This window comes from Jaculus jaculus, chromosome 5, assembly GCF_020740685.1.
Source record: "Jaculus jaculus isolate mJacJac1 chromosome 5, mJacJac1.mat.Y.cur, whole genome shotgun sequence".
Lineage (NCBI taxonomy): Eukaryota > Metazoa > Chordata > Mammalia > Rodentia > Dipodidae > Jaculus > Jaculus jaculus.
In genome coordinates this window covers 153,711,920-153,737,538 of record NC_059106.1, presented here as the reverse complement: position 1 = coordinate 153,737,538, position 25,619 = coordinate 153,711,920, and the positions used below count along the sequence as shown (strand labels likewise).

General features: G+C 38.9%; 1 protein-coding gene across 9 annotated transcripts in view; it reads left to right on the top strand.

Moving 5' to 3' along the window:
• Positions 1-25,619, top strand: part of Grik1 (glutamate ionotropic receptor kainate type subunit 1) — a 425,302-nt gene that overhangs the window by 257,055 nt on the left and 142,628 nt on the right. For all 9 annotated transcript variants that reach the window (XM_045150716.1, XM_045150717.1, XM_004654403.2 and 6 more), the window contains exons 2-3: positions 10,636-10,803; positions 14,467-14,724. In XM_045150716.1, the coding sequence (XP_045006651.1) occupies positions 10,636-10,803; positions 14,467-14,724 (426 nt within the window). The remainder of the gene's footprint in view (positions 1-10,635; positions 10,804-14,466; positions 14,725-25,619) is intronic.

Below are 25,619 nucleotides of genomic sequence, written 5' to 3'. Positions count from 1 at the left end.
TTTGCATGTTAGTTTATCATTCTATCACAAAATCTTAATTGTGTTTACCTTTATGACCTAATAATCATGGTTTCTAGACACTTTTCTTTCTCTGGGTGAAACCAGGAAAATTACCAAATATCAATCATAGTAGAATTTGTAAGCTAAAACTAAAAAATTACAAAATAATATAGAATGGATCAAGTAAATCTAGATATGTCCAAATGGTGTACTGAGGACAACCATTAAGAAGCTTGGTTGTTTGCAGGGAGAGATGTCTATATTATCATATGATATGAAAATTACAGGCAGTAATAGGATGGATATAAAGATAACATTATCTTAACATTACTTCATTTCAAGGAAAATTCAGGTAAAAACATTATGAAAAAGAATGAAAAGAAATTCACCAAACATTTAATAGTGATTGTTTCATAGTGATATGATTGTATCATATTATTGTTTTTCTTATTTCCTTCCAACTCAATTTATATTTGCAAATATGTTTTAAAATTTAATTATTTCAAGTTGAAAAATGTCAATACTCTTACCAGGCAGTTGTGTCCACTGTAGTAGCTCAGAGGGAGGTATATTCTTTAGCATATGTAAATGAGCAGTAAAGGAACTCTGATCTTGGTACTTTTTTTTTTTTTTATTTGAGAGCGACAGACACAGAGAGAAAGACAGATAGAGGGAGAAAGAGAATGGACGCGCCAGGGCTTCCAGCCACTGCAAACGAACTCCAGACACGTGCGCCCCCTTGTGCATCTGGCCAACATGGGACCTGGGGAACCGAGCCTCGAACCGGGGTCCTTAGGCATCATAGGCAAGTGCCTAACCGCTATGCCATCTCTCCAGCCCGTGATCTTGGTACTTTTAAAATAAAAGGACATCTTTCCAGATGCTGCTGTCTGTAGCATCTCAAACACAGCACCACCTGGGATAATTCAGCTTTTTTTTTTTTTTTTGGTCTACTTGTAGCTCTCTTCCATCAGTGTATTAAGCAAGCATATTTCTGTTTATTTGGGACTTCCCTACTTCACTAGATTATTTCTTCTTGGAGCAAATGACCTTCCTCATCTTTTATTGCAATTTATGCTCTCATATTATTAAGGACACAATGGACTTCTTTTATTTTGTTTTGTATTGTTTTGTTTTGTTTGGCAGTATAGGGGATTGAACCTGGGTTCTTTCACATGCCAGGCAAAGTGCTTTAACACTGACCCATCTCCCCTCTCATTTTATTTAATAGTATTGGCTCTCATAGTATAACTGAGACACTAGTATGTGATTCTCAACTGTGACCTTGACTCTACAGCAACTTGATGAACGGTGATAAATTCTGGGTTTCAATCAAAGTCTTTAAAGGAAGTGTTGTGGTAAATGTATAAGCATTTCCATTTAAGGTTCTGGAACCTTCTTAGATAATCTCAAATACTATTGTTGCCTTAAGTATTGTTTTGTTAGATTTTAATATCAATAAATTAAAAATACATGAACAGAATGTTTCGCTAATTTATAAAGACTGGAACACTTAGAATAGACAGAAATCAACTGGATATGGTCCCTCACACCTTTGATCCCAGTACTTGGGAGGCAGAGGTAGTAGGATCTCCATGAGTTCAACACCAGCCTAAAGCTACACAGTGAATTCCAGGTCAGCCTGAGCTAGAAGAAGTCCCTACTTCAAAAATAAAAGTGCATACAGAGATTTCTTAAAATATTTTATTTGCTCACTTAAGAGAGAATGAGGGGGTTAGAGAGAGAGAGAAAGAGAGTGCACACCAGGGCCTCTAGCCACTACAAATGAACTCCAGACACAGGCGCCACCTTGTGCATCTGGTTTACCTGGGTACTAGGGAATCAAACTTGGATCCTTAGGCTTTGAAGGAAAGAGCCTTAACCACTAATCCATCTCTCCAGTCCCAAGAGATATTTTAGAAACCAAATAAAAACATTAAGACTTAAAAATAAGAAAGGAAGTTAGCGAGTACTTCGCACTATAAATGTTTACATTAGGCACAGTGACATGGTGCCTGTCTTAAACATAGCTTTGAAAAGATATTCATGAAAGATACATTTTTTAAAGAAAGACAGATAATCTACCTGATTAAGGTATTTTGTAAATGGAAAAGGAAAACCAAAATGATGGTATATATCTAGCATTAATGTCTCTTAAACTGATGTCAATAATTAGAGGGTTTATATTTCTGATTAAGAGCCTGCCTAGCTTTTCATGAAAATTGCATAAAAATAATTCTTAAAAATGAACCTTACATTCATCCTAATGTAAGCAGCTAATTGGATTTAAATTTTTTTGAAACATGATGATCAGGACAGTTCTTCTGTGTGCCATAGCTACAAGGAAAATTGTCCTGAAATAAAATGAATTTGAGAAACACACTGTGCTTTCTTCACTGCATAGCTTGTGTGAGATGTGTATGCTATCATATAGTGTGAACTTGCAAGTAGGATAGCACTAAGTAGGGATTTCCAAACATGTTTAACCACCGAGTACTGTTCAGTTATTGCATCTTGTAGACCTTGTCCAGGTACACATACTGGTAAACAACTGCCCAGTGGGAGCTGTGAGCTTCCATTTGTTCTGGCTTCGGACCTCAGTTTTCATTTTCACAACAGTACTTCCTTTTCAGCAACAGGAAATGTCAGCTTGGGAAGTAGCAGAAACAGAGAGGAAGCAAAGTAAAAATATTGGGATAAAACACAGCATAGCTTCCTTGAAACTATGGGTTGTGAACTTGGCATATTCCATTCATTTAACTAAGTAGATAAATGGAATCAGAAGGACTTTTGTGTGTACATGTGACATTTAAATCAGATACTAAAAGCAAAAAAAAAAAAAAAAAGCAACTACTCTCAAGAGACATTAAAGCAATCCCAGACTTTTAAAAGAATATAGGTTTGGCACAAACTCTTTGGCAATATTCCTGGTTTCTGCATGAGATCTGCAGCTGATTAGGACACCATCCTGGCCTGCATGGTTCTGGCAGCCTGATGAGGAGAGAGCTTTTAGAGAATATGGAGCTTGGGAAGTGCTTGGGGACAATGGGCAGTGATGGCTGAGAGAGAAAAAGCAATCACAGCTACAAAGGCAGTAAAGGGAAAGCAAGGGACTCCCACACTCCTCAACCAGAAGTGTTTCATGAGGCTTGGTGCTAAGGCAGGAGGATGAGCATCCTGGTGTGGCACATTCACTGGAGACCTCGCACTGGGTCCTGGCAAAGAAGACACGTTTTGATTAACACCATTATTACCTGCAAGGAATGCACAGGCTCTGGGGTCTAAAGAAGTTTTAATTGATATAAAGTATTTGTACATATTTATGAAGCAGGCAGGGATGCACTGAATAATGGAGATATGGGGTAGTGGTTAACTTGAAATTAACATATCCATCCTTTTAAACTTGTGCAATTTCTATATGTAAAATCTCCTCATCCCATTTTGTGATATATACTGGATTGTTGTTAACTATAGTCAGCTAGATATATGTGTCATGGAACATCTAAATTCACTCCTCCTACCAACTTCTCCGTATCTTCCTACTCCCTATTCTCCCCAATCCTTGGTGATCACTACTCTATTCTCAATCTTTGAGATCAATATTGTTAACATAACATTTCTAAATGATAACATGTATTTGTTTTTCCCCTGACTGAATTGAGTTCACTTAACCTGAAGGTCTTCAGGCTACTACATATTGCCACACTGACAAAAGTTCATGCTGTTACATGGTGGACTAATATTGTGACTGTATAATTACATTTTAAATATGTTACATATAAGACTATATTAGCCTGGAAAAAAAATCAGTTAAGGAAAGAAGGGTTTATTTAAGCTTAAATTCTAGGTTAGAGTCCACCACGGTGGGGAAGACGCAGTGGGAGGAGCTGGAGGCAGCTGGTCATATTCAGCATAGTGAGGAAGCAGAAAGTGATGAACTTTGGCATTCAGCCAGCTGTCTTCTTTTTATAGAACCAGGACCCTGGCCCATATAATGGTGCTGCGCAGCTCATGTGGATCTTCCTACCTTAATTAACCTTAATCCCTCTCAGACATGCACAGGGACTGGCCTAATATGCATAATTTCTCATAGGTGATTCTAGGTCAAGTTGGCAATCAATATAAACCATCATAATTACTTAATATGCAAATTATATATATATATATATATACATATATATATATATATATATATATATACATTTTCTTTATCTGTTGCTTCAATCAGGCTATTTTAGTCATAGCCTAACTCTTGTGAGTAATGCTGCAATAAACAGGAGGATTCAGGTGTCTGTTTCACATGTTGATTTCATTTTCCAGAAGTGAGATGACTGGATCCTATGATAGTTCAATTTTTAGCATCTGAAGCAATCCTCATACCACTTTCTATAATGGGTGTAGTAAATAAATTAAATTCTCCCCAAATAGTCATGTAATCAGTAGGTTTTATATGAAAGAGAAAGAGAGAGGGAAAGAGAAAGGGGGGTTTATATGAGAGACAGAGAGAGAGGGGGGGAGGGAGGGAGGGAGGGAGAGAGAGAGAAACAAACAAACAAAGAAAAAAGAAAGAAAAAAATAGGTGTTCACCCCTGGCTGGAGAAATCAGGAATATTTTCCTGTTCGAAGGACAAAGAGTGGGCTTCTGGCTTTGTTGATGGAATCATTGGCCATTGTGTGTGTCTTTTCTGCCATCTGCCATTTGCAATGCAACCCATCACAGTGGACTCTGCACTAGAATCTGTCTTACGGCAAGAGCTAAGTGTCCATCTTGCACCCTCCACTGATACTAGCATTGCCTTTATTGTTAACAGATGGCCAAAAATGTTCCATGAGTAAACTGAATATTGAATGATACTTGAATAGAGTAATTTTACTATGGATAATTATTTTGTTTCTAATGTATAATATATATGATGAAAAAACTCCTGGCAGTATCTGCTGAACTCTCCACATACCCACATCTCATCTTTTCTCTTACTAGGAAAACTCTGAAGTCTACCAGTAATTCTTCATAGACACATTTTCATCCTCTTTAGGGTCATTTCCACTGAACTGAGTTAGACTGTGACTATCATCTCAGATGTGACATCAGCCACACTCTCCCTTCAAAGGACAATACTATCTGAATGTACTTGTAACCTTCAGGGTTTTAGCCCGATCACCAAGGCTCTGCTTGTCCTTACCCAGAGCTCTTTCTTTACTCAAGATTTCCCTAAAGGTAAAAATGCATCTCCTTTTCCTTTTCTTTAGTAGTTCATGCAATATCTGCTTCCCACCTATACTCACCTACCTAATATCTTTAAGAAAATAGGGTTGGTGTCCAAAAGTTCCACCACAGGAACAAAGCTGAGTGAGGAAAACAGCATTGATCTCAGGGAATCTTAGAAGTTAAGTATGTAACCTTGAATTAAAGGTGCAATAAATATAAATCTAGAGCAAATTGCTTATGATGTAATAAAGTAGAAATATGGATGTGGCAATAAAGGAAAGCAATAGAATATTGTGTATTTAAGGAGCAGCTATCAGCAAAGGAATAGATCAAGTTGCCATCTTGTATCCTGCTGAGAGCTTCCGGAATGGTTGTTATTCCACATGAACACAAAGCAGGAGTCCATACCCTGGGAGCTTTCCATTTCTTGATTGTGGATGAATGTGTTACCCATCAGTCCTGAGTGACCTCATTATTTGTTGCAGTGGGCATATAGCTATTTGTTACGAGTAGACGAGGTCTGTTAGCATGCATGGAATAACATTCTGATCAGATGAACTCCCTGGTTCAGAGGATGACTGTGTTTCTTAATTCTCTTGGCGTGAGGGAAAAAGTAGTCCTTGATTGAAAGGCATGTTAGAAAGTAGACTATTGGATATATCTGAAAGCCAAAATTGTTTTTAAAAAGGAGGAAAGTAGGAGGAAAAAAATATTCGATAAATCTTCAGCGAGGCTGGATACTTCCATATTACTTGCTAGGCCCCATCCCTTTGTTGAACCTCATCCCATTTCAGTTCTGTAACTGTAGCAGGTAAGTTAGGAAATGTTTGGAAACCATTTGTTATAGTTTTGTTGTGTGCCCTTCCCCACACTGATACCCATGTGATAAAGGTATGGTTTCTAGGGTGGCACTGGTTGGTGGCACTTGAGGATCTTTATTAGGTAAGCCTTTATGGAAGGTCCTTAAGTCACTGAGGGTGTACCCCCAAAGGGAATGTAGGAACCCCATCCCTTCATCTTTCCTTCTTTGTTTTCTGGTCACAAAATGAGCATTTTGTCCTGCCAAACACTCCTACCATGATGCAATGCCTCAGGGTAAGCCCAGAGTAATAGCACTAATCAACCACAGACAGGAATCGTCCCAAATAGTGAGCCCAAATACGCCATTTCCCTTTATAAGTAAATTACCTGGACTAGTTCGTTATAGTGAGAGAATGCTGTCAAATAGACAGCTGCTTCCATCTTATGGCAGGAAGCCTCATAAATGCTGCCTGCTGCCTACAGTGATCATGCTGTTGATCCAAAGCAGTGCGATTTGTCATTATGAACAAGTCTCTTTTAAATCCCAAGGGAAGTACTTGTTGCAAACTGAAATGGGGTGTTAGGGGTTCAGGAATAGAGTCCTTGAACCCCAAACCCTAGGTTTGTGTTTATATTTAACCAAAGAATTGGGGAAAACAAACTGAAAAGACAAACTATTAAATTATTATATTTACTTAAGAAAGTACAAAATCATAGGAAACTAAAACAGACATACCTACGTGGTGGGCCTGGAAGAAATGTGAAAAGAGAGTTAGAGAGGAAGGAAAAGAAAGTGCATAGACCCTCCCACATGGAGGTCAGGAGGGGGGAAACAGCCCATGTGAGAGTAAGTCAGCAGAGACTAGGGAAGCTTACCAGAATCTCGAAGCTCAAGATCCAGCCAAAAAAGTGTGCTCTCCCCTGACAAGTGTGTGTGTGTGTGTGTGTGTGTGTGTGTGTGTGTGTGTGTGTGTGTATTACCTTATGGTGGTGGGCCCTGCCTTCCTGCTCAAGTGAACCATAGAGACAGCTGATTCGTCTAGGCTCGAGGCTGGCTCAGGAAGAGCCTAGCCATGATGCCATGTTCCCCACCAACCAAATAGTCAGGATTTAAATTTAACTAGATTTAAATCTTTGGAAAGAGGACCTCCTTCCCAGGAGGGGCTCAGGTCGTTTCTGAAAAACAGGTCTAGGGAAGGGATAAGAAGTCAGATCATACATTGATCTCTAGCAAAGTGTAGACGGCAAGAATAGGCCCAAAGTGATGTCTGCTTTTTACTTTCTGCCACCCAGGCATCCTAAACTACCTAACAAAGCCACCTGACTCCCCACAAACCACAAGCCTTTCTCTTGACCACCCTTCACCCCATCCACCACCCCTCCTTGAAAAGCTCCTCCTCCACACTCAGAGTGTCACTTTCTGTCCTTGCGTTACAGAGCCCCCCCAACAGCACAGACACACTGCAGTGACAGCAGAGCTCTGCCTGCTTTGCAGTGGCTTTCCCTTTGCTTACCTTACACGACTGTGTCGTAACATCAGAATCCTGTCCGAAGAAAATGTTACCTGTCCAGGGATCATTTCCATTAAAAATGGACCATTTTAAAGCCCTTGGGGTAAAAAGTGATGAGTGCACTGGCTTCTTAAGTTTGGACAACAACGTACTACAAACTGAGTGCAGACGGTAACGAAATGCCACACACTTCTGTTCTTGCTGTGCTGGAGGCTGGGCATCTAGGATCAAGGTATCCACAGGTTTGGTTTCTCTGTGGCTTGCAGGATAACATTGCTGGTTCTTTGCACCCCATGTGTGGACTGCTGTCTGTCTACTCACATGCTGAGGTACACAGTGTGTCCAAAGTTTCTTGTCTTATCAGAGCAGACTTATAAGTCTTGTAAGGACACACCCTCCATACTTCATCCTGGAACCTAATCACCATGTGCAAGACCCTGTTTCCAAATATAATCAATTCTGAAGCACCAGGTTTATGTGCTAAGGTTCTGACTTCAACACATGAACGCGCAGAGGATGCATTTCAGCCCATAACAACGTCAGAAAAAAGAAAAAAAAAAAGAATTTTAGTTCAAAAGGACTCAAAACCATAGGCATCCTATTCGTTTGTTTTAAATCCTTTGTTTAGTGGCCGTGTGTGTCAACTGTGTTCAAATGCAGGAGCAGAGTATAAAACATAAAGCCCTTGTTTGTACCAACTTCTATTATTCCTAGCATAGCACAGTGGGGAATATCAACCAAGAAACACACAAGCCGTCAAAAACCAAGCATAATATACACATTTATTAAGAACTGAAAAACATTCATTTCTTTTTAGAACTCATTCATATTTGGTATTTACAAGAAATATGAGCTTACCTTAACATTTCAGATGGCACAAATATTCACACAGAAAGCTAGAGCATGACTCTCAGAAACCCCCAACCTCTTCTGCCTTCTACCCCTTCTCATGGTCAGTGATTCCAAGCCAAGTCACATGCTAATGTGCTGCAAGTGGCTTGGGGGAGGGCCAGGAAGAGGCTGGGGTGTGACTTAATGACGTCCTTTGGCTCCATTTCCCCTTCCTGAAGATGGTAAGGCAGACACGTTTGTTGCCCCACCACTTCTAGTCTATGAGGACTTGTATGCGATCTGCAATCAATCAACCTGACAGACAGCACATGCTAGTGTCCCCGAGAATGGACAGATTGTAGAAGTGACCTGCCTGATGATGGGAAAATGCATGTGCATGCACACATGCATACACATACACACACACACACACACACACAGAGAGAGAGAGAGAGAGAGAGAGAGAGAGAGAGAGAGAGAGAGAGAGAGAGAGAGACAAGCACAAAACCTGGAAAAACAAGCATCCAATTTTGGCACAGATAATATTTGTGACTGAGGAACTCTGTGGAACAAATATCTAACATGAGTCCTTAGGCAAAGGTTAGCATACCATCAACTTTACAGTTTTCAGTCATGGTTTCTCCAAAAGCCATGGACATGATGTTCCCATGAATGAGTCTTACCATCTGTCAGTAAATGCCCTAATGTCTTTCAAAGGAGCCAAATTAGTTCACAGTAAACCTACTTTGTTCATGCAGCCAGATACTATAGTTGGTTATTTAACAGGAAAATGTCAGTTTAATAGAAATTTATGGATGTGTATTTATTGGCTGTTTTTTCAAAGTAGGACCAAGCACAATTACTTTAAATTAGTCATTTGGTTAGAGTTATTTAAGAAGGAATGTGTTGTAAATCGCACCCAGTGATACTTGGGGCTTTTGTTTCAGGTGTTGGTATGTTCTTTTTGTTTTCTTAGCTCAAAAGAGAAAACATTTACAAATCAATCTAGTATAGACAAGTCTGTACACTGATGACTTTTGGTAAGGTTATTTGATAAATAAATAACAGCTTTTTAGTTAAAAAAAAAAAAGTATTCAGCACACATTAGGTAAGAGAAAATAGATCCTTTCCAAAGCAGTGAAGAATTTGTGTAACTCACAGAGTAAGCTAAATGGAGTTTCTACGGAAGGCTCTGTCTACTGAAAGCATCCCAGAAAAGTTCTCAAGGAACATTATAAATGTATATAGTCAACAAAATCCACTTCATCTCTATCCAAAGTCAATGTTTCAAGCAAAGTCAGAGCTTAAGTCTCTAATAAGACCTCATGCATTTATATGTGCTGTTATTAAGTGCAGTGAGATATCCATGTTTACATAATCACAGCCTAGGACCTGGGTACTTTCCTAGAGGAAGAATGCATTTCCCCAGAGCTAGATGCTTTGGGGAATGACAAAAACAATTTTTCAAAAAGAAAATAATAGTTCTTTGAATCTGCCTATATTCTTTCAAAAATATTAAAATAATAAGAAATGAAATGAGAATTCTGAGCCATGAGGCCCAGAAACATGTTTTTATTATTCTGAAATATATGCATATGGATACCTCACCTTCACCCATAATATACCCCTACATGACTCCTTTAGAACCTAGAATATTTACTAAAGAGAAAGTCTACATCTGAAGGTAGGATGGTCCTACCAGGATAGAAGTCAAGTTTTGTTCAGGTCCAGACCAGCATAGTTCTTTTCCAAGTCATGGAAGATTTCTTTCCACCATATCATCAGATACATTTCCATGGTATAAAATATTTGAATTCATTCACCACCTGAAAGGTTTTATACAACCCAACATTGGATTTAAAACTCAAGCATAGGGCTGGAGAGGTGATTAAGCAGTTAAGGCACTTGCCTGTAAAGCCAAAGGACCCAGGTTTGATTCCCCAGGACCCATCTAAGCCAGATGCACAAGGTGGCACATGCATCTGGAGTTTGTTTGAAGTGGCTAGAGACCTTGCCCACCCATTCTCTCTCTCTCTCTCAAAATAAAGAATAAAAATATTTTTAAAAATCAAGCATACATATGTAGATAGAACCATTTGTTTGCATATAACACATACTGATAAACTTGACTTCCCACCCTAGATTTGGGACCTTCTGCTGACCATCTCTGTATGTTATGAATTGTTTGGGGGTCTTTTGTTTGCAACTTACACTCTTCTTTTTAAAACAATGCGCGTGCACCATGTGACTAATGTTTTTCATACATCTCTTTTGCTTCTGCAGGAGGGATTTTTGAAACTGTGGAAAATGAACCTGTTAATGTTGAAGAATTGGCTTTCAAGTTCGCAGTCACCAGCATTAACAGAAACCGAACCCTGATGCCTAACACCACATTAACCTATGACATCCAGAGAATTAATCTTTTTGATAGTTTTGAAGCCTCCCGGAGAGGTAACTATTTTCCCACTTTAAAAACCTTCTTTGGGTGATAAGTCTGCTTCACACGTCACCTTCTTTTCACCACTTGCCCTTCTTCAATGCGGACATCTTACTGTAAATGGGTTGTAGGAAATCGCCGTCCTCACTTGTCACTGATCAATGCGATCTGAACTCACCTAATGGATGCTGCCTAGCCCTGTAGTCTAGGCCTTTCTGATTAGCTTACCCTTCGGTGCCCTCCACTCTATGATTAACTGGTTCAACTGTGAATGGAAAATGTCAAGCTTGATCTGCTTTTCCTTCCTGAAGCTGAGATACCACCATGAAATTGTGCCAGGCAGTCAAATAAAGCTTTATGGAAGGTCACATCCACCAAATATGTGGACACATAGAGCTTAAAGCCTGAATTTTAGCAGGTTGTAAACTGTTGGGTTTACCTGACATCTTATCTTTTTTTGTTTCTTTCCACAAAATCATAAAAAAATGTGAAGATTAAATCTGGGAAAATAAATTGCTCTTTTTTTCTTCCTAACAGAAGACTAGTATCCACAAAGTAATCTAATTTATAGGTAGGCTGCAAACTTTCTCTCATGAGAAAATTCATGAAGAACTGATGGGCTAGTTTATACATCTCCTGGAAACTTTTAGAATAATTCTTTAAGCCAGGTCACATTTTGTATGCTGGAAGCATGTCTCTCACAAGGCCACTTTATGCTCACAAGATGAAGGAGACTGTATGTAATGAAATGTTGTTGGTCAGTCCTCCTGTGTTTTAAAGGGACTCTTTTTCTTCCAGGAGAAGTTTTGCCTTTGCAGGTATACAATAAATAGAGTACAATGAACTTCATGTTCTTGTGGATTTGCACGTAACTGAATGCTGGCTATTAACTGAATTAACTTAGTTAAGTTAGAGTGTGTTTGACTGATACACTTTTCTGCAAGGATATACTACTGCATATAAAAATTATGAAATGTTTTTGAAGTGAGAAGATGGAAAAGCATAATATAATAATATAGAATATAATAATAATAATATAGAATATAATAATATAGAATAATGTTTTGTTTCAACTGAGAACATAACCTTAGTGTCAGAATTCTTTCTTTCTTTCTTTGGTTCTTTTTCTTAAGATGGAAGGAAGCCAGTCATGGTGGTATATGCCTACACTCCCAGCACATTCACGAGACTAGGTTAAGTATACAGCCAGCCTGGGTTACATGTCAAGATTCAGTTAAAAAAAAAAAAAAGAGTGGAAATGGAAGTGAAAATACTTTATAGGTCAAAGTTATTTATGAATAAATACTAAATATATTTTTATATTTTCATAGTCCTCTAAAATTTAGAAGTTATGTTCATATGCACTATCTCTGAAGATCAGATCTCTCTCTCTCATGTACACACACACACACACACACACACACACACAAAACTGAACAAATACCATAAGTAGCCAACCACATTCACCAATAATAATTCAACCCACAACAACACTGGAGGTTCTCTTGTGATCCAAGAAGCAGGCATACTTGTAAATTAAATATACAAAGCTTCTTAAAGCTGGTAATTTGCCAGCAAACAGAATTTAAAAGGATTGATTTTCTGTCAGGAGATATTAGCATCCCAGAGCTACACATTAGTAAGACTCTCTATCCATTGTTCTTGCTGGCAAAAGCAACCATTCTCATACTCCCATGCTACATTTTGTCCAACTAACAGATGAAAACATCCAGAGGTGAGCTTGGAAGGGTGGTAACAACTTGCATTGACAGTACTGAATGTAGAAACCTCCCTATCTTCCCAGCTTGTGTAGCAAGTCAGTGCCAAGCTACAGTGTCTGAAAGTTTCTTTGAAAGTGGCTGTCAGCATTTACTGTCCCTTCGGCATCTGTAAAAGGACAATCAAATTTTGGCTCATTATTCTCTCCAAGTTAAGTCAGATAAATTTAAGGGCATATAGTTTTTCTGTTTATATTTTTATTTGTAAAGTCATATTGTTTTAAAAACAAATATTGGAGAATGGAATTTCAAAGGAGAAAGTGTGGGGTGGGGAAGGGAATTAACATGGGATTTTTTTATAATCATGGAAAATGCTAATAAAAATTTAAAAAAAATACAATTCCATTTATAAATTTGGTCATTTAGTTCAGCTATTCAGTTGTTATCTCTCAGCAATTTTTAAATCCTTTAAAATGGAATACAACTTAAATTTAAAACAGCATTTACACTTAAACTTAATACCCACTAGCACAAGATTAGTTCTCAAATTTTTACATGGTGATAAACTATCAAATGCACCAAACTTTTTGGAAGGGAATTTGACTAATAGGTATCAAATAACTTTAAGGTATCAAGACCTTTTAATAATAGCTGGCAACTCAGCCTCTGGAAATATATTTTAAGACTGTAACATAAAACAAAGAAAAAAATCTATATTACAATAGTCGAAAATTAAGAGGAGCTGGGGATGGTGGTGCACGCCTTTAATACAAGCCTTCAGGAGGCAGAAGTATGAGGATCACTGTGAGTTTGAGGCCAGCCTGAGACTACATAGTGAACTCCAGGTCAGCCTGTGCTAGATCAAGACCCTTCCTTGAAAAACCAAAAGAAAACAATTCAGAGGAACTCAAATATGTAAGGGTTACAAATAGTTTAGATAAATTACGGCATTGTCATGCAATGTTCTATTCTATCCACAATAAAATTATACTATTGAAGAAGTTGTTATAACTAGGGGAAAAGCAATGAGCTATACTGTGTTTGTATAATAATCTCATTATTTTTAAAATATCAGTAAGTATTACCCCAAGTTGATAATCTAATTACAAAGCCTTTAGGCTTTTAGTATATTTTAACTATTCTAAATTCTCTGAGTGAATGTACATACTCTTATAACATTTTTATAAATAAAAATTTAAATATATGATGACATCATTTTGTCAGGCTGATAATTGAGAAGGAAAGAGGCATGACCTTGGGCAGCGGTCCCTGAAGTTTGTTTTAACTCTGCTACTGTCCAGTGTTCATGGATAAATCCACTGTCTACGAAATGAGTGGGATGGACCAAGTATCTTCTAAAGATCTCTTTATGCTATGCAATTCCATTGCCCTGTAATTAATTAGATATCATTCCTGCATAGGCATGTTCCTTAGCAATATTTCAATAACCTGAAACACCTCCCTTGGTTTTGGAAAGACAAGAGCTAAAGCACTTTATACTCACCCACAGAGTCTTTTGAATTCCGTAACCACACTAATCTCTTCATTGCCAACCTGCATATGACAGAACTTAATTCCTATGACATTCGGTTGACAAATGGTTTGCTAGTTAGCTCACACAGTGCTCTCAGGGTCAAGCAAAGGATTTCAACTCCATCTGATTGAAGGTAATGAACTGAGACCAGTAACTCATTTTTATTTGCAGGGAGTTGGCCCTGTGATGTATCGCTAATCAGTTCTACATTTACCTCTATCAGTATCTTGGTATCTCAGGAGTACTGGAAGTTACAAGGAATGAATTTTCTCTACACATAGTTGGGAAATATCAATTTTCTAATAGATAAGTGCAGTCAAATTCATAGTGTAGATGTAAGTGGAAAAATCAGACTCATAGAACTCACTCTTTCTCTCCTGTTCTACCCTGCCTCACCTCCTCCTTCTTGTTTTTGATGTCATCAGCATGTGACCAGCTGGCTCTCGGTGTGGCTGCGCTCTTTGGCCCTTCCCATAGTTCCTCCGTCAGTGCTGTGCAATCTATTTGCAATGCTCTCGAAGTTCCACACATACAGACCCGCTGGAAACATCCCTCGGTGGACAACAAAGACTTATTTTACATCAACCTCTACCCAGACTATGCAGCTATCAGCAGGGCGGTCCTGGATCTGGTCCTGTATTACAACTGGAAAACAGTGACCGTCGTGTATGAAGACAGCACAGGTATGCAGCTCACCCAGCGTTCTGCTGGCATATGTAGTTTCTGAATAAACATGAGACTTCCAGTGCAATGCACAGAAATGCTGCTTTATATAATGCTAATGCAAATTCCAAAGTAATTCGGGAATAGCATGTATAGTGAATTCAAATTCCTTTTAATTTTTTGATTCTTTTTGACGTTCTTTCATTATCAAATTGAGGGATTTTTTTTTTTTCCCCCCTGAGGTAGGGTCTCACTGTAGCCTAGGCTGACCTGGAATTCACTCTGTATTCTCAGGGTAGCCTTGAACTCATGGCGATCTTCCTACCTTTGCCTTCCAAGTGCTGGGATTAAAGGCGTGTGCCACCAAACTTGAGAGAAAATTTAAGAAAAAAATATATATATATTCCATATACCCAACTATGATATTAAAGATGCCATTTCAGGGCTGGAGAGGGGATGGCTTAGCAGTTAAGGCATTTGCCTGCAAGGCCAAAGGACAGAGGTTTGATTCCCCAGGACCCACATTAGCCAGATGCACAAGGGGGTGCACCCATCTGGAGTTCATTTGCAGTTTGCAGTGGCTAGAGGCCCTGTCACGCCTATTCTCTCTCTGTCTCTGTCTTTTTCTCTCCCTCTCTCCCTCTTTCTCTGTCAAATAAATAAATAAAAATAAAATATTTTTAAAAAGATGTCATTTCATTTGAGCAACATTATTAAGACTGAGATTACAAATGTAATGGCTATATAATAAGAGTCTAATTTAATAAGTTGCTATACAAGAAAATGTCTAGAAAAGTTCTTAAAATACTCCACCAAACAGGAATTCAGTTAGAGATTATGCCACTGAAGTGGTCCCTTTTCCTGGGAAAGGAATTGTGAGTCCAGCAATGAACCTTGTAGAAAATCTGGAGTTCTTCCATCTGCTTGACTTAGAATGCAAGATGGGAGAATGGCTGATCAGCATCCAGCCATCATCCGTAACTTTCTCTGATCATACTCCCCCATTTGAAGTTATCTTCCCTGGCCCTGGCTTTACTGCTTTATTTATCCATGTCAGGATTTGCCAGAGTTCAGGTTCCATTATGTTTAAAGTCAATCAATGACCATCCCCTGTCCACACAGTAAAGTTCAACACCAAATTCAAAGCCTTTCCACTGGTGAGCCATTTTCATCTTCAACAATCCAGGCACTGGCTTTCCTCCAGTGCTTGTACACTGCCTGAATGAGCTATGATGAAAAGACCATCATTTGTAAGGAGCCCAAACTCTTCCCATGTCCTCATTTCTGAGGCTGGCCCCTCATGAAGAATGATCCCCTACTCACTTCACATAGTAGTGGACTTCCCCATTCTCTGCAGTCTCTCTCAAATGCTACATCCTCCTCAAGCTTTCTCACAGGATCTCATATAGCCCATTTCAGTGATGTTCTTACATGTCTATGAGAAAGAAAATTCCCAACAACTAAAATAGAAACCTTGTTTTGCTTTCTAATGTGCTATACTATAGGCCAGGTAAATGCAAGAGTTTAGTAATTTCTTGCAGAAAATAACAACAATAAAATATTTTCTCCAAAGAATTAAAATAACTCCTTTCTTTCTTTCTGTGTTATTAATAATAAGGCTAATAAAAACACAGTGAAAATTAGTGAAAAGGAGTCTTTTCAAACTTTTTAACACTATTTCACTTTATACTACCCCTTTAAGCAAGCATTATCATTTATAATTCCCTAGAGGAGGAATAGTATACCTCCAAACAGTTTATTTGGCATTAAACTCTGGTTCCATTTTATTCTGTCAGATAAAAGTGACTATTATGGTCAGAAATATGCACTTACATATTTTTCTATGCCTTATCTCATTTCAGAAAGAAAACTAAAAAAAGGTAGATTATTGAATATGTAAATAGTAAACATAATATACAAAACAGTTCTTTTGAGAGAAATAAGCCACAGGCCATCAGATTTTTAGTTTCACCTGCATATTGTGTGGGAAGGAAGCATTTGATAAAATGAACTCGGCAAAAATATTTAAAGAGCCTTCTGGTGAGACATTATACTGTGAACAGAAGTGTAGTTAGACACGCTGCCTATGTTTTTAAAATAGTTTCATAAGATAATGAATCATAGTAGTTCTCATTACAGTGAGCTCTCCATGAGATAAGATCTACATCTGCAGCAAAGCAACACCATCTGAAAGAAAAACAAATAATCTGGTTTTTTTTTAGGGTTCAAACAAAGCTATGGACAGTGTAGACTTTAAATTGTATTGTGACAAACTCTAATTAATAAGGGGACATATGAAAAGTTTATGCCCTAACTACCCTCTGACATCAGGTAAACCACTCATAAGTCACAAGCACTTCGTGTAACAAGAACATCAAGTCATCATTTTTATCAGCTGTCACCATAGGCTGCAATGACCTTTTTATCCTTGCCAAGTTCACCTGAGCTCAGATGTTCGGTAAATACTTGTTGGCACTGAAAATTCAAAATGATTTTGTATGTTATCCACTCAGTTAGAGAAGATTCATGTTAAAATGATTTTGTCCACAGCAACATTAAAAATGTAAATGAATAATCAATTGAACCATTAAATAGGAACCCAGAGAGTAAACAGATCAATGGAGATCAATAAAAGTAGACATCCTATGACACGGAGTGGGTTTAATACTGCTTGACTGGGGGTTCTTGGTTGTAGTAATTACCAAGCCATAAAAAGGAGAAAAGTTAGCAAACCTGAAGGTAGAGGAAGGACTTAGGTGTGCTAAGCACCCGCCCCCACAGCAGAATTAAGTACCCATTACAGAGTACTTTACTGGGAATTTGTTTAGGAGTTTGTTAAATAGCCTGAAGCCAGCACAGATGTCAGGAGACCCAATGGCCCATTACTTCCACTGAAGTCAATGGGAGCAGTGTGCCTGTCTCTAAGGACAAAATTCAATTCACTCAATACCAGCAGGCAGAATTGTGTCCTCTCCAAGTTAAAATGTACAAGGCTCTAGAGAAATCTTAGGACCAGAAAAGTTTCAGCTTACTTCATCTCTTCTGTACTTCGTGGGTGTGCTGAGCATAACTCCCCTACTTGTCTCAAAGTGACCGTTAGAGGCAGTGAGAACTCGCTACCCATTAGACCTGCCTCTGCTCCGTGAGACTGCCAGTGGAAACCTGGCTTCTGTTTCTTCTCATCCGAGAGAGCTGAGAAGCAGAGTCCCAGATGTCATGTGGAGGACGCTCAGCACTTTCTCAAGGGCAAACTCTGCAAAAAAATGTAGCCTCGGCCAGTTCTGTAGAACACAGGGCCAGAAAACTTTTCACGTAATGAGCAAATGGTTAAGATAACTTTTGTGGCCATGTGGTCTGGGACACACTACTTCATTCAACTGAAGTAGCCATATATAATATCTAAATGATTAGACACTGTATGTACAAAAAAAAAAAAAAAAAAGCTTTATTTGGGGCTGGAGAGATGGCTTAGCAGTTAAGGCATGTGCCTTCGAAGCCTAAGAACAAGTTCAGTTCCCCAGAAAGCACATAGAGCTGGATGTACATTATGATGTGTATGTCTCAAGTTTGTTTGCAGTGGCTAAAGACCTTAGCATGTTGCCTTTCTCTCAAATAAATAAATGAAAAATAAATAAAAAATTAAAAAAAAAAAAACTTTACTTACTAACATGCATATGCTTGGTTAGACTTGGACCCAGGCCTCTAGATAATCCTGACACAAATCTTATAAAGAAGGAAAGAAAGAGAAAGGAAGAAACAAAGAAAGGAAAAGAGAGAGAAAGGAAGGGAGAGAAAGAGGGAAGGAAGGATGGAACTAAGGAAAGAAAAGAAAAGCTAGCATTTGTGATTGAAGGCAGGGTTTGTCTACCTGCATGAAGTTCTGCTTCATGTCCACAGCTTCTCTTTTCTCTTCCTTTAAAAAAATCAATATTGATTAATTTTGACTCCTTCTCTATAAGGTTTGCTAGGTGGAATTTTGCTTCACTTGATAAATTTTCTAGAAGTGTTGTAGGGGCAAAATTTCTGCCTTCTCAGATTCATCATAAGGGCCAACAATCCTGCCATACAAAAGACAAATTAGCAAGACAAAGGCACAAATCACAGTCGCTTAGAACACAAGAGACTTTAGGATGAGCACTAAATGACTGAGGGAAAGCTGTTTCATTTATTTATTTATTATTTACTTATGTATTTGAAATGCTGGCGATGAAATCCCCAGCATTACACATACTAGAAAGTGCTCTGCCACTAAACTACAGTCCCAGCCCCTAAAGCTACCAATTCTTTTTATATTTACATTAGGCGGTCAATGGAAAGCTTTGTAGAAATATGTTTGGATGCAAAGGAAAGAATTCATGGGGACAGATGGAGAAGGAATTTCATCAATGGTTCCTTCTGTGAGCAAGCTATGTCAGAAATGCAGTCAGATGCTTGTGTTTGTGTCTTTCTATAATGATGGAGAACATATTTAAACAATAAATTCACCAACTATGCCAATTTTGTCTTTGAATCACCAAGTAAGACTGCTTCAGAATGATAGACATGACCACTGGCAATCACAGCTTCTTTTATTCCCAATCTTAATTACTAAATACTATTCACTCTCAGATCACACACCTTTAACTTCACATTAATGTTACAGAATAGCAATAAAGGATGAAAAAGGCTGTAAGGTTCAAAGAGGCCATTATAGCAGGCAAAGAGCTGATACAGATGGAAAAAGATTCATTGCAGGTCATTAGACAAGATATTAAGGAAACAAGCCATGGAGCTTTGAAAGGCACACAGAGCTGGTGTCTGGAACAGGAGTGTGTTCAGGCAAATGACAGCTCCAATGGGGACTCTACAGTGACACACTGAAGCCCTGGACACAAAGTTGGTTGTTCATCACCTACTGATCCTGTAACATATGCGCTGGGTTTTTGATGACGAGTTGTCAGGTACCACTGCACCCCAGAGTTAAGCATCACCCCTTTTATATAATCTTAGAGTAGGGATTACATAAGTCATTGGCTGGTGTGTTCAATAAGCCCGTAGCCCTAGGTTTTTTTTTTTCCTGATATCCTTTTAATACACCCTTGTATCCATATGTCCTGAATTTAGTTTGATAGGTTCATAGTAATATTTTATGTATGCAAATAAATTGTCATTATTCTGTGTCTCATGATTTCTCCTGGACACGACCTATGCAAACAACATGCAGAGTCCTTCTGTCACAACATTTACATGGAGAGTACTTTTTAGAGTCACTGAGGGGAAGGTGTGGCCTAAAAATTGCTTCATATAATATGGAGCAGCAGAGTGCATGTCACAGCCTGCTATTCTTTGTTCAGACTGTCTAACCAATTTTTATTAAATGTTCTGTCTTGTATTCTTTTCTTCTGGTGTAGAGGGGGGTTAGTCTAGAATGAGAATGTTCAGTAGACAAGGAAGAGAGTTGACCTTTCTAGATTCCCTGGTTGTCTGTGACTACCTTTGGGATGGGAGAAACATGCAAACAAGACATCAGGAGAACAGAAAAACAGTGCTGGTGAGCCTTTGTAATACTTTCCACTTCGAATGACTCAGCACTCACTACAAGTGGCCAGACTTTGAGATATCAAGGTCTGAGAGCTCCATCACCACTAATGGGTAACAAGGATCTAAAATACTGTTTTTTACTTTGTATTGGTCACAACACATTTTAAGCCTGGTTGCTCCAAAGGCAATGGATGCAGGAACATTATGTGTCAGCAGAGGGTGGGATTTCAGGGGTCTATTATACTTGTTAGAGCAGGATCCAAACAAACACACACTAGTCCAAATTTCATTGGCAAAACCTGAGAAAACATACTTCTGCCTAGTGCTTATCTTGTTAATGACTTCAGAAGGACCCCAGAAGTTTGCCAGGCCCTTTCTCTATGTACACTACTTCATTCAGGAAATCGGCCCGATATCCATATCCAGTAGTGATATCAGGTGATATTTTGGAAATGCTGGAGCAAACCACCACAATGGTCATGTTGGCAGTTTGTAATATCTAAAGGGCTCTCTTCCCACATGTATTATTCTGAAAGTTGTTATTTGGTTTTTGTCATAAAAAAATGGCTTTCATTAGATAATGTTTAAAATTAAGAAGCATGCAAGTACACAAAATGTCCAGGAAAGCCATCAGAGGTAACATTCTTGTCATCACTCTGCCAGACATCACCTATGCAAGAAGACAGGCAAGATGGATTCCTTTATTTAATAAACATTTAGTCTGTAGCATTATTAAAAATCACACCTCAAAATACCTTGAACTCCATGGATTACAGAGACTATTTATGCAGTAACAAGATATGAAAGCAAATATTTGATATATAAGTAGAAATAAATATTAGGAAGAAAAATTAAACAGCAGATGGCATGGAGGGACTGAGAAGTGAGGATGAGATTTTCAATTTCATTTAAGGATACCAATTGTGGTAGTTTGAATTTATGTCCCCTATAGACTCAGGTATCTTGTTAAAGCTTGCAACTTGGATCTCCAGCTGTCTGGCTGGAGGAGATGCTACTAGGAATAGATCCTGGAGTCCATGTCTAAGGTATATTTTGAGGGTGAATCTGATTTCCATCCCAAAGGTATGCAGAGCAGTTTGAGCTCTGGTGGGGGCCCTCACGGCTGGCTGCCCACTTGTGCTTGCTGCTTTTGGTTTTTACAGGCTATTTGGTTGTTTCTCTCTGCTTGGATGGATAGAAGCAGCTTCTTCTGCTGCTGATGGACCATCCTCCTGGATCCGTAAACTGGAAATAAACTACTTCATCCCACAAATCCCACAAATTCTGCCTAGTTTAGATGCTCATCCCAGCAATGTGGAGCTGACTACCGCACCAAGGAAGTACTTAGTAGAAAATATCAGTTGAGTAAAACCTGAAGAGGATAAGGCCATTGGAGACCTGGGAGAGAGTGTTCCAGATTTGAAGCAAAGGGAACAGCTGAGGGGAAAGCCCTGAGCTGAAGTCACCCACTATCTGTGGCACTGTGCTGAACCCCATCATGAAAAGTCTTCTATATCTGGAAAGATTTGCAGAGATTATGGAAACATTTTGAATCATTATTGTAGACTCCTTTGTTCTACATACATGAACCAAAAATATCAAGGAAAAGCAAAAGAAAGCCCCACATATAAGATTCTTTATTTTGTCACTTACCTTGTGGAGAAGCCTATGTTCCCAAATTCACAATCTCTCAGACCTTGCTTTGTTATGTACATATGTTCATCAAAAATGTGAATGTGGCCAGACATGGTGCTTTAGGCCTTTAAGCCCAGCACTTGGGGGACAGAGGTAGGAGGATCACTGGTCACTCTGATACTACATAGAGAATTCCATGTCAGACTGGGCTAGATCAAGACCTTGAAAAACTAAAAAATAATAACAATTCATAGGATCTATGAATGAGGCAGAAATATTACAAATTTTGGCTTCAAAGGGAAAAAATGAATTATAAGGATAGCATCCACTACTATTCACACATATTTGCAAGGTCATGAGATGAAAGATGCTCTGAATATGTCTTGTAGGGAATATGTCATGAGGGGAGGAACTTCCACAGCTTGGGAAGAATGGTTCAAACATGCAGCACTCTCAGAAGAGAATGCACCACTTTCCAAAAGTGATGCATTCTAACCCTGGATGTTTAAGCCCAGAATGCTGCTATAAAAAGGTCCTTCTGTGGACCTGCAGTGTCTAAGAGCTTGTTCTAGATGAGGCCTGAATCCATTCACAACTTTGAGTAAGTTCCTGTCCAGACTAAGCTTCTATTGCATTTTGATTCCACCCTCTTAGAACATGTTTCTTTATGCTCAGTAATGTTCTCCCATTTTGTCATTCCACAGATATCAACTGAGCACATATTTATTGTATAACAGGGATGGTTCTAGGCATTTGGGTTTCATCAGTGAGTAAAAACGTAGTAGAGAGGTCTAGGGAGATGGCTCTATAGGTAACGTGCTTTCCATGCAGGCATGAGTACCTGAGTTCAGATCCTCAGGCCCCACATAAAAACCTAGAAGCTATGGTGGGCTTCCATAATTCCAACATGCCAGTGGAGAGATGGGAGACATAGACAGGAAAATTTCCTGGAATTCTATGAAGCAGCCAGCCTGGCAAACAGAGGAATGAACAACAATGAGAAACCCTGTATCAAATGAAGTGAGAGGCAAGGACCAAACTCACTACCATGCACAAGCTGTGGCACGTGCATACCCACATTCACATGCATGAACACAGATACACACACATATATGTACAGCACATCATACACACACACAAAAAAAATCCTTGACTTTAAGTAACATAGTGTCTATGGGAATCTAAAGATTAAGCAATTTATTTGTCCTGTAAAAAGCGATGTGTTTTACAAGCAGGATAAGGAAAAAGGAAAAAAGGAAAAAGAATATTCAGGGGAATCAGAAAAACAGAAGTATAGTTTGCAGCATTCAGAGTCATCACATTACCAAGAGGAGGTTAAAACCAAGACTTGAAGGAGACTGGGGGCTGGGTTGTATGGTACCTAGGGGAAGAAGTAAACAGCTAATGTTTAGGGCAAGTGTGTGCCCGATTATTTATAGAAATGGAAGTGGCAGGAAGCCAGTGTGATTAGAGCTGAGGGAAAGGGGTCCTGGTGTAAGAGGTAGGAAGAAAGGACCTTACAGATCCTTGTGGGGATCTGTGACTCTAGAACAAGCTTCTAATCTTTATGAAATGGGAAGTCCTTGGGGAGAGTTTTGAGCAGGAGGAGATCAACATTGTTAATAGATTGTTGTGGTTGTCATAGCAATAAGGTACTCTAGGGAGGTGAAGGTAGACATGGCAACAAAACAGCTAGTCCTACAGACCACAGATAGAGATGGAGGTTTTGGACCAGCTTGCTCTGTAGCATCAGGGATGATGGAGATGGAGGTGCTGGACGAGCTTGTCAGACAGCACTACAGACAGAGATGGAGGCGCTTGCAGTAAAATGACATCATGTGCTGGAAATGCTTTGGAGAGAAAGCTGGCATAATCGCTACGAGATGTACGAATGTGTTCCCCACTTGCAAGTTTTTCTTTCATTGTCCCCGGTCCTCTTCATGTTTCTGTGGTGGCATTGGAGAATGTTTAATGACAGGACAAGAATTGCAGGGTCTCTGAGAAAGCTGAGCCAGCAGTGTTATTGAGGCTACTAATCTGCATGCTCTAAATGTGTGTGCATATGTAGGTGCTTGCTTGTACATTCAGGCACATGTGTGTACCAGCGTGCATACACATGTATGCATATATGACTGTAGAGGCCAGAGGACAATGTCAAGTGTCATTCCTCTGGAATGCCATCCATCCATCTCTTTTTAGAACAGAGTCTCTCATTTGCCCACAGCTCACCAAATAAACTCTGCTGTCTGGCCAGCAAGAGAACCAACTGTCTCCACTACACTAGCAATAGGAAAGCAAAATGCACGCCATAATGCACAGCATGCTTGCATAGATCCCAGGGATCAGACTCAGGTTACTCATGCTTGGAGGTAAGCATTTTACCCACTGAGCTATCTCCCAGCTCCCTGAACACAGTTTTACCTCCTAGTTCAATTACTACTTTAAGATGTGTAATTGATTGCCCATCACTACCGGTGGGTATTGGATGCAGATTTTGAATTAAGGAAGTCAATTATCTCATAAACTTGGGGCATCTCAGGTCACAGAAATTTGCCTCAGGAGACTAACCTATTTAATAGGGAAAGTAGGAAGTGAATTCCCATCACTCCCCTAAGCTAGTAAAGTTTTGCTCAGTGTTTCAGTTGAGTCATATGTCAAGGAAAACATATTGCATTCCTTTGAGACAAATGCCATATGCTCAGTTTATTTTTAAATAGTAGAACAGGAAGATGGAGATATATCCTAAAAAAATGTTGTGAAAGTGTTAAAGAAAGTTATGACTTTTCTTACCTGTGGGTTAAAAAACTGTAAACAATTACTACTAATAATCTGAGCAAATATAGTTTCTAAGAGAGGGGGTAAGTTAAAGACTATGAATCCTTTCATTTTTTAAAATATTTTATTTATTTTTTACAAGGAGAGAGAGAGAACGAGAAATGAGAGAATGAGAATGGATACACCAGGTCCTTTTGCTACTTCAAATATACTCCAAATGCATGAGCCACTTTATGCATCTGGTACATGTGGGTACTGGGGAATTGAATCAGGGTCATCTGAGTTTTCAAGGAAGTGCTTTAACCATTGGGCTATTTATCTAGCCCTCATTTAATATTTTGGACCTGAACCAAGAGACGGAGTTGCCATTGCCCGAGATGATGGTTTTAGGTGGGATTAATTTGGAGGAAAAAGGATGGCATCAATAATTCAGTCATTAATTTGCTAAGTCTGCATTTCAGCCTTTGTCATTCATTCTTAGCAAGGCAACAAACTACAGTTCTTAACTTTCTCTAAATTTCTTCACTTAAGTTGTTCCTTCACTTTCTAAGTTACATCGATCACATTGCTATCCTCTGACCAGAATTCTACTCAAAATTTCAGAATTTTTCCCAGGAAAATAGCCATTAGAGATTATTTGTCAGTTATATTATTTTAGCTTCCATTGATATAATCCTGAATTCAGGACCAAAATCTACAGGTGAAGCACACTGGAACACAGTTCATCTCACATACTTGGCTGATGAAGGGACAGGATTTTTCCTTAGGCATGTCTCCAGCTAAGCTTTTTTGTTGCAGCTCTGCAAACCCATATGTATGCAGATCTGCACTTAAAGCCTTGTTGTCCCCCAGGTAACTCACTCCCTTGCCCATTTCCATTTCTCAGCTCTGACTGTTTCCTCCCCTCTGGAGGTTTCACACATTATGCAGAGATCCCCCTAGTGGTCTGATTAGATGTGGTTATATTAATACACCAACACATTTG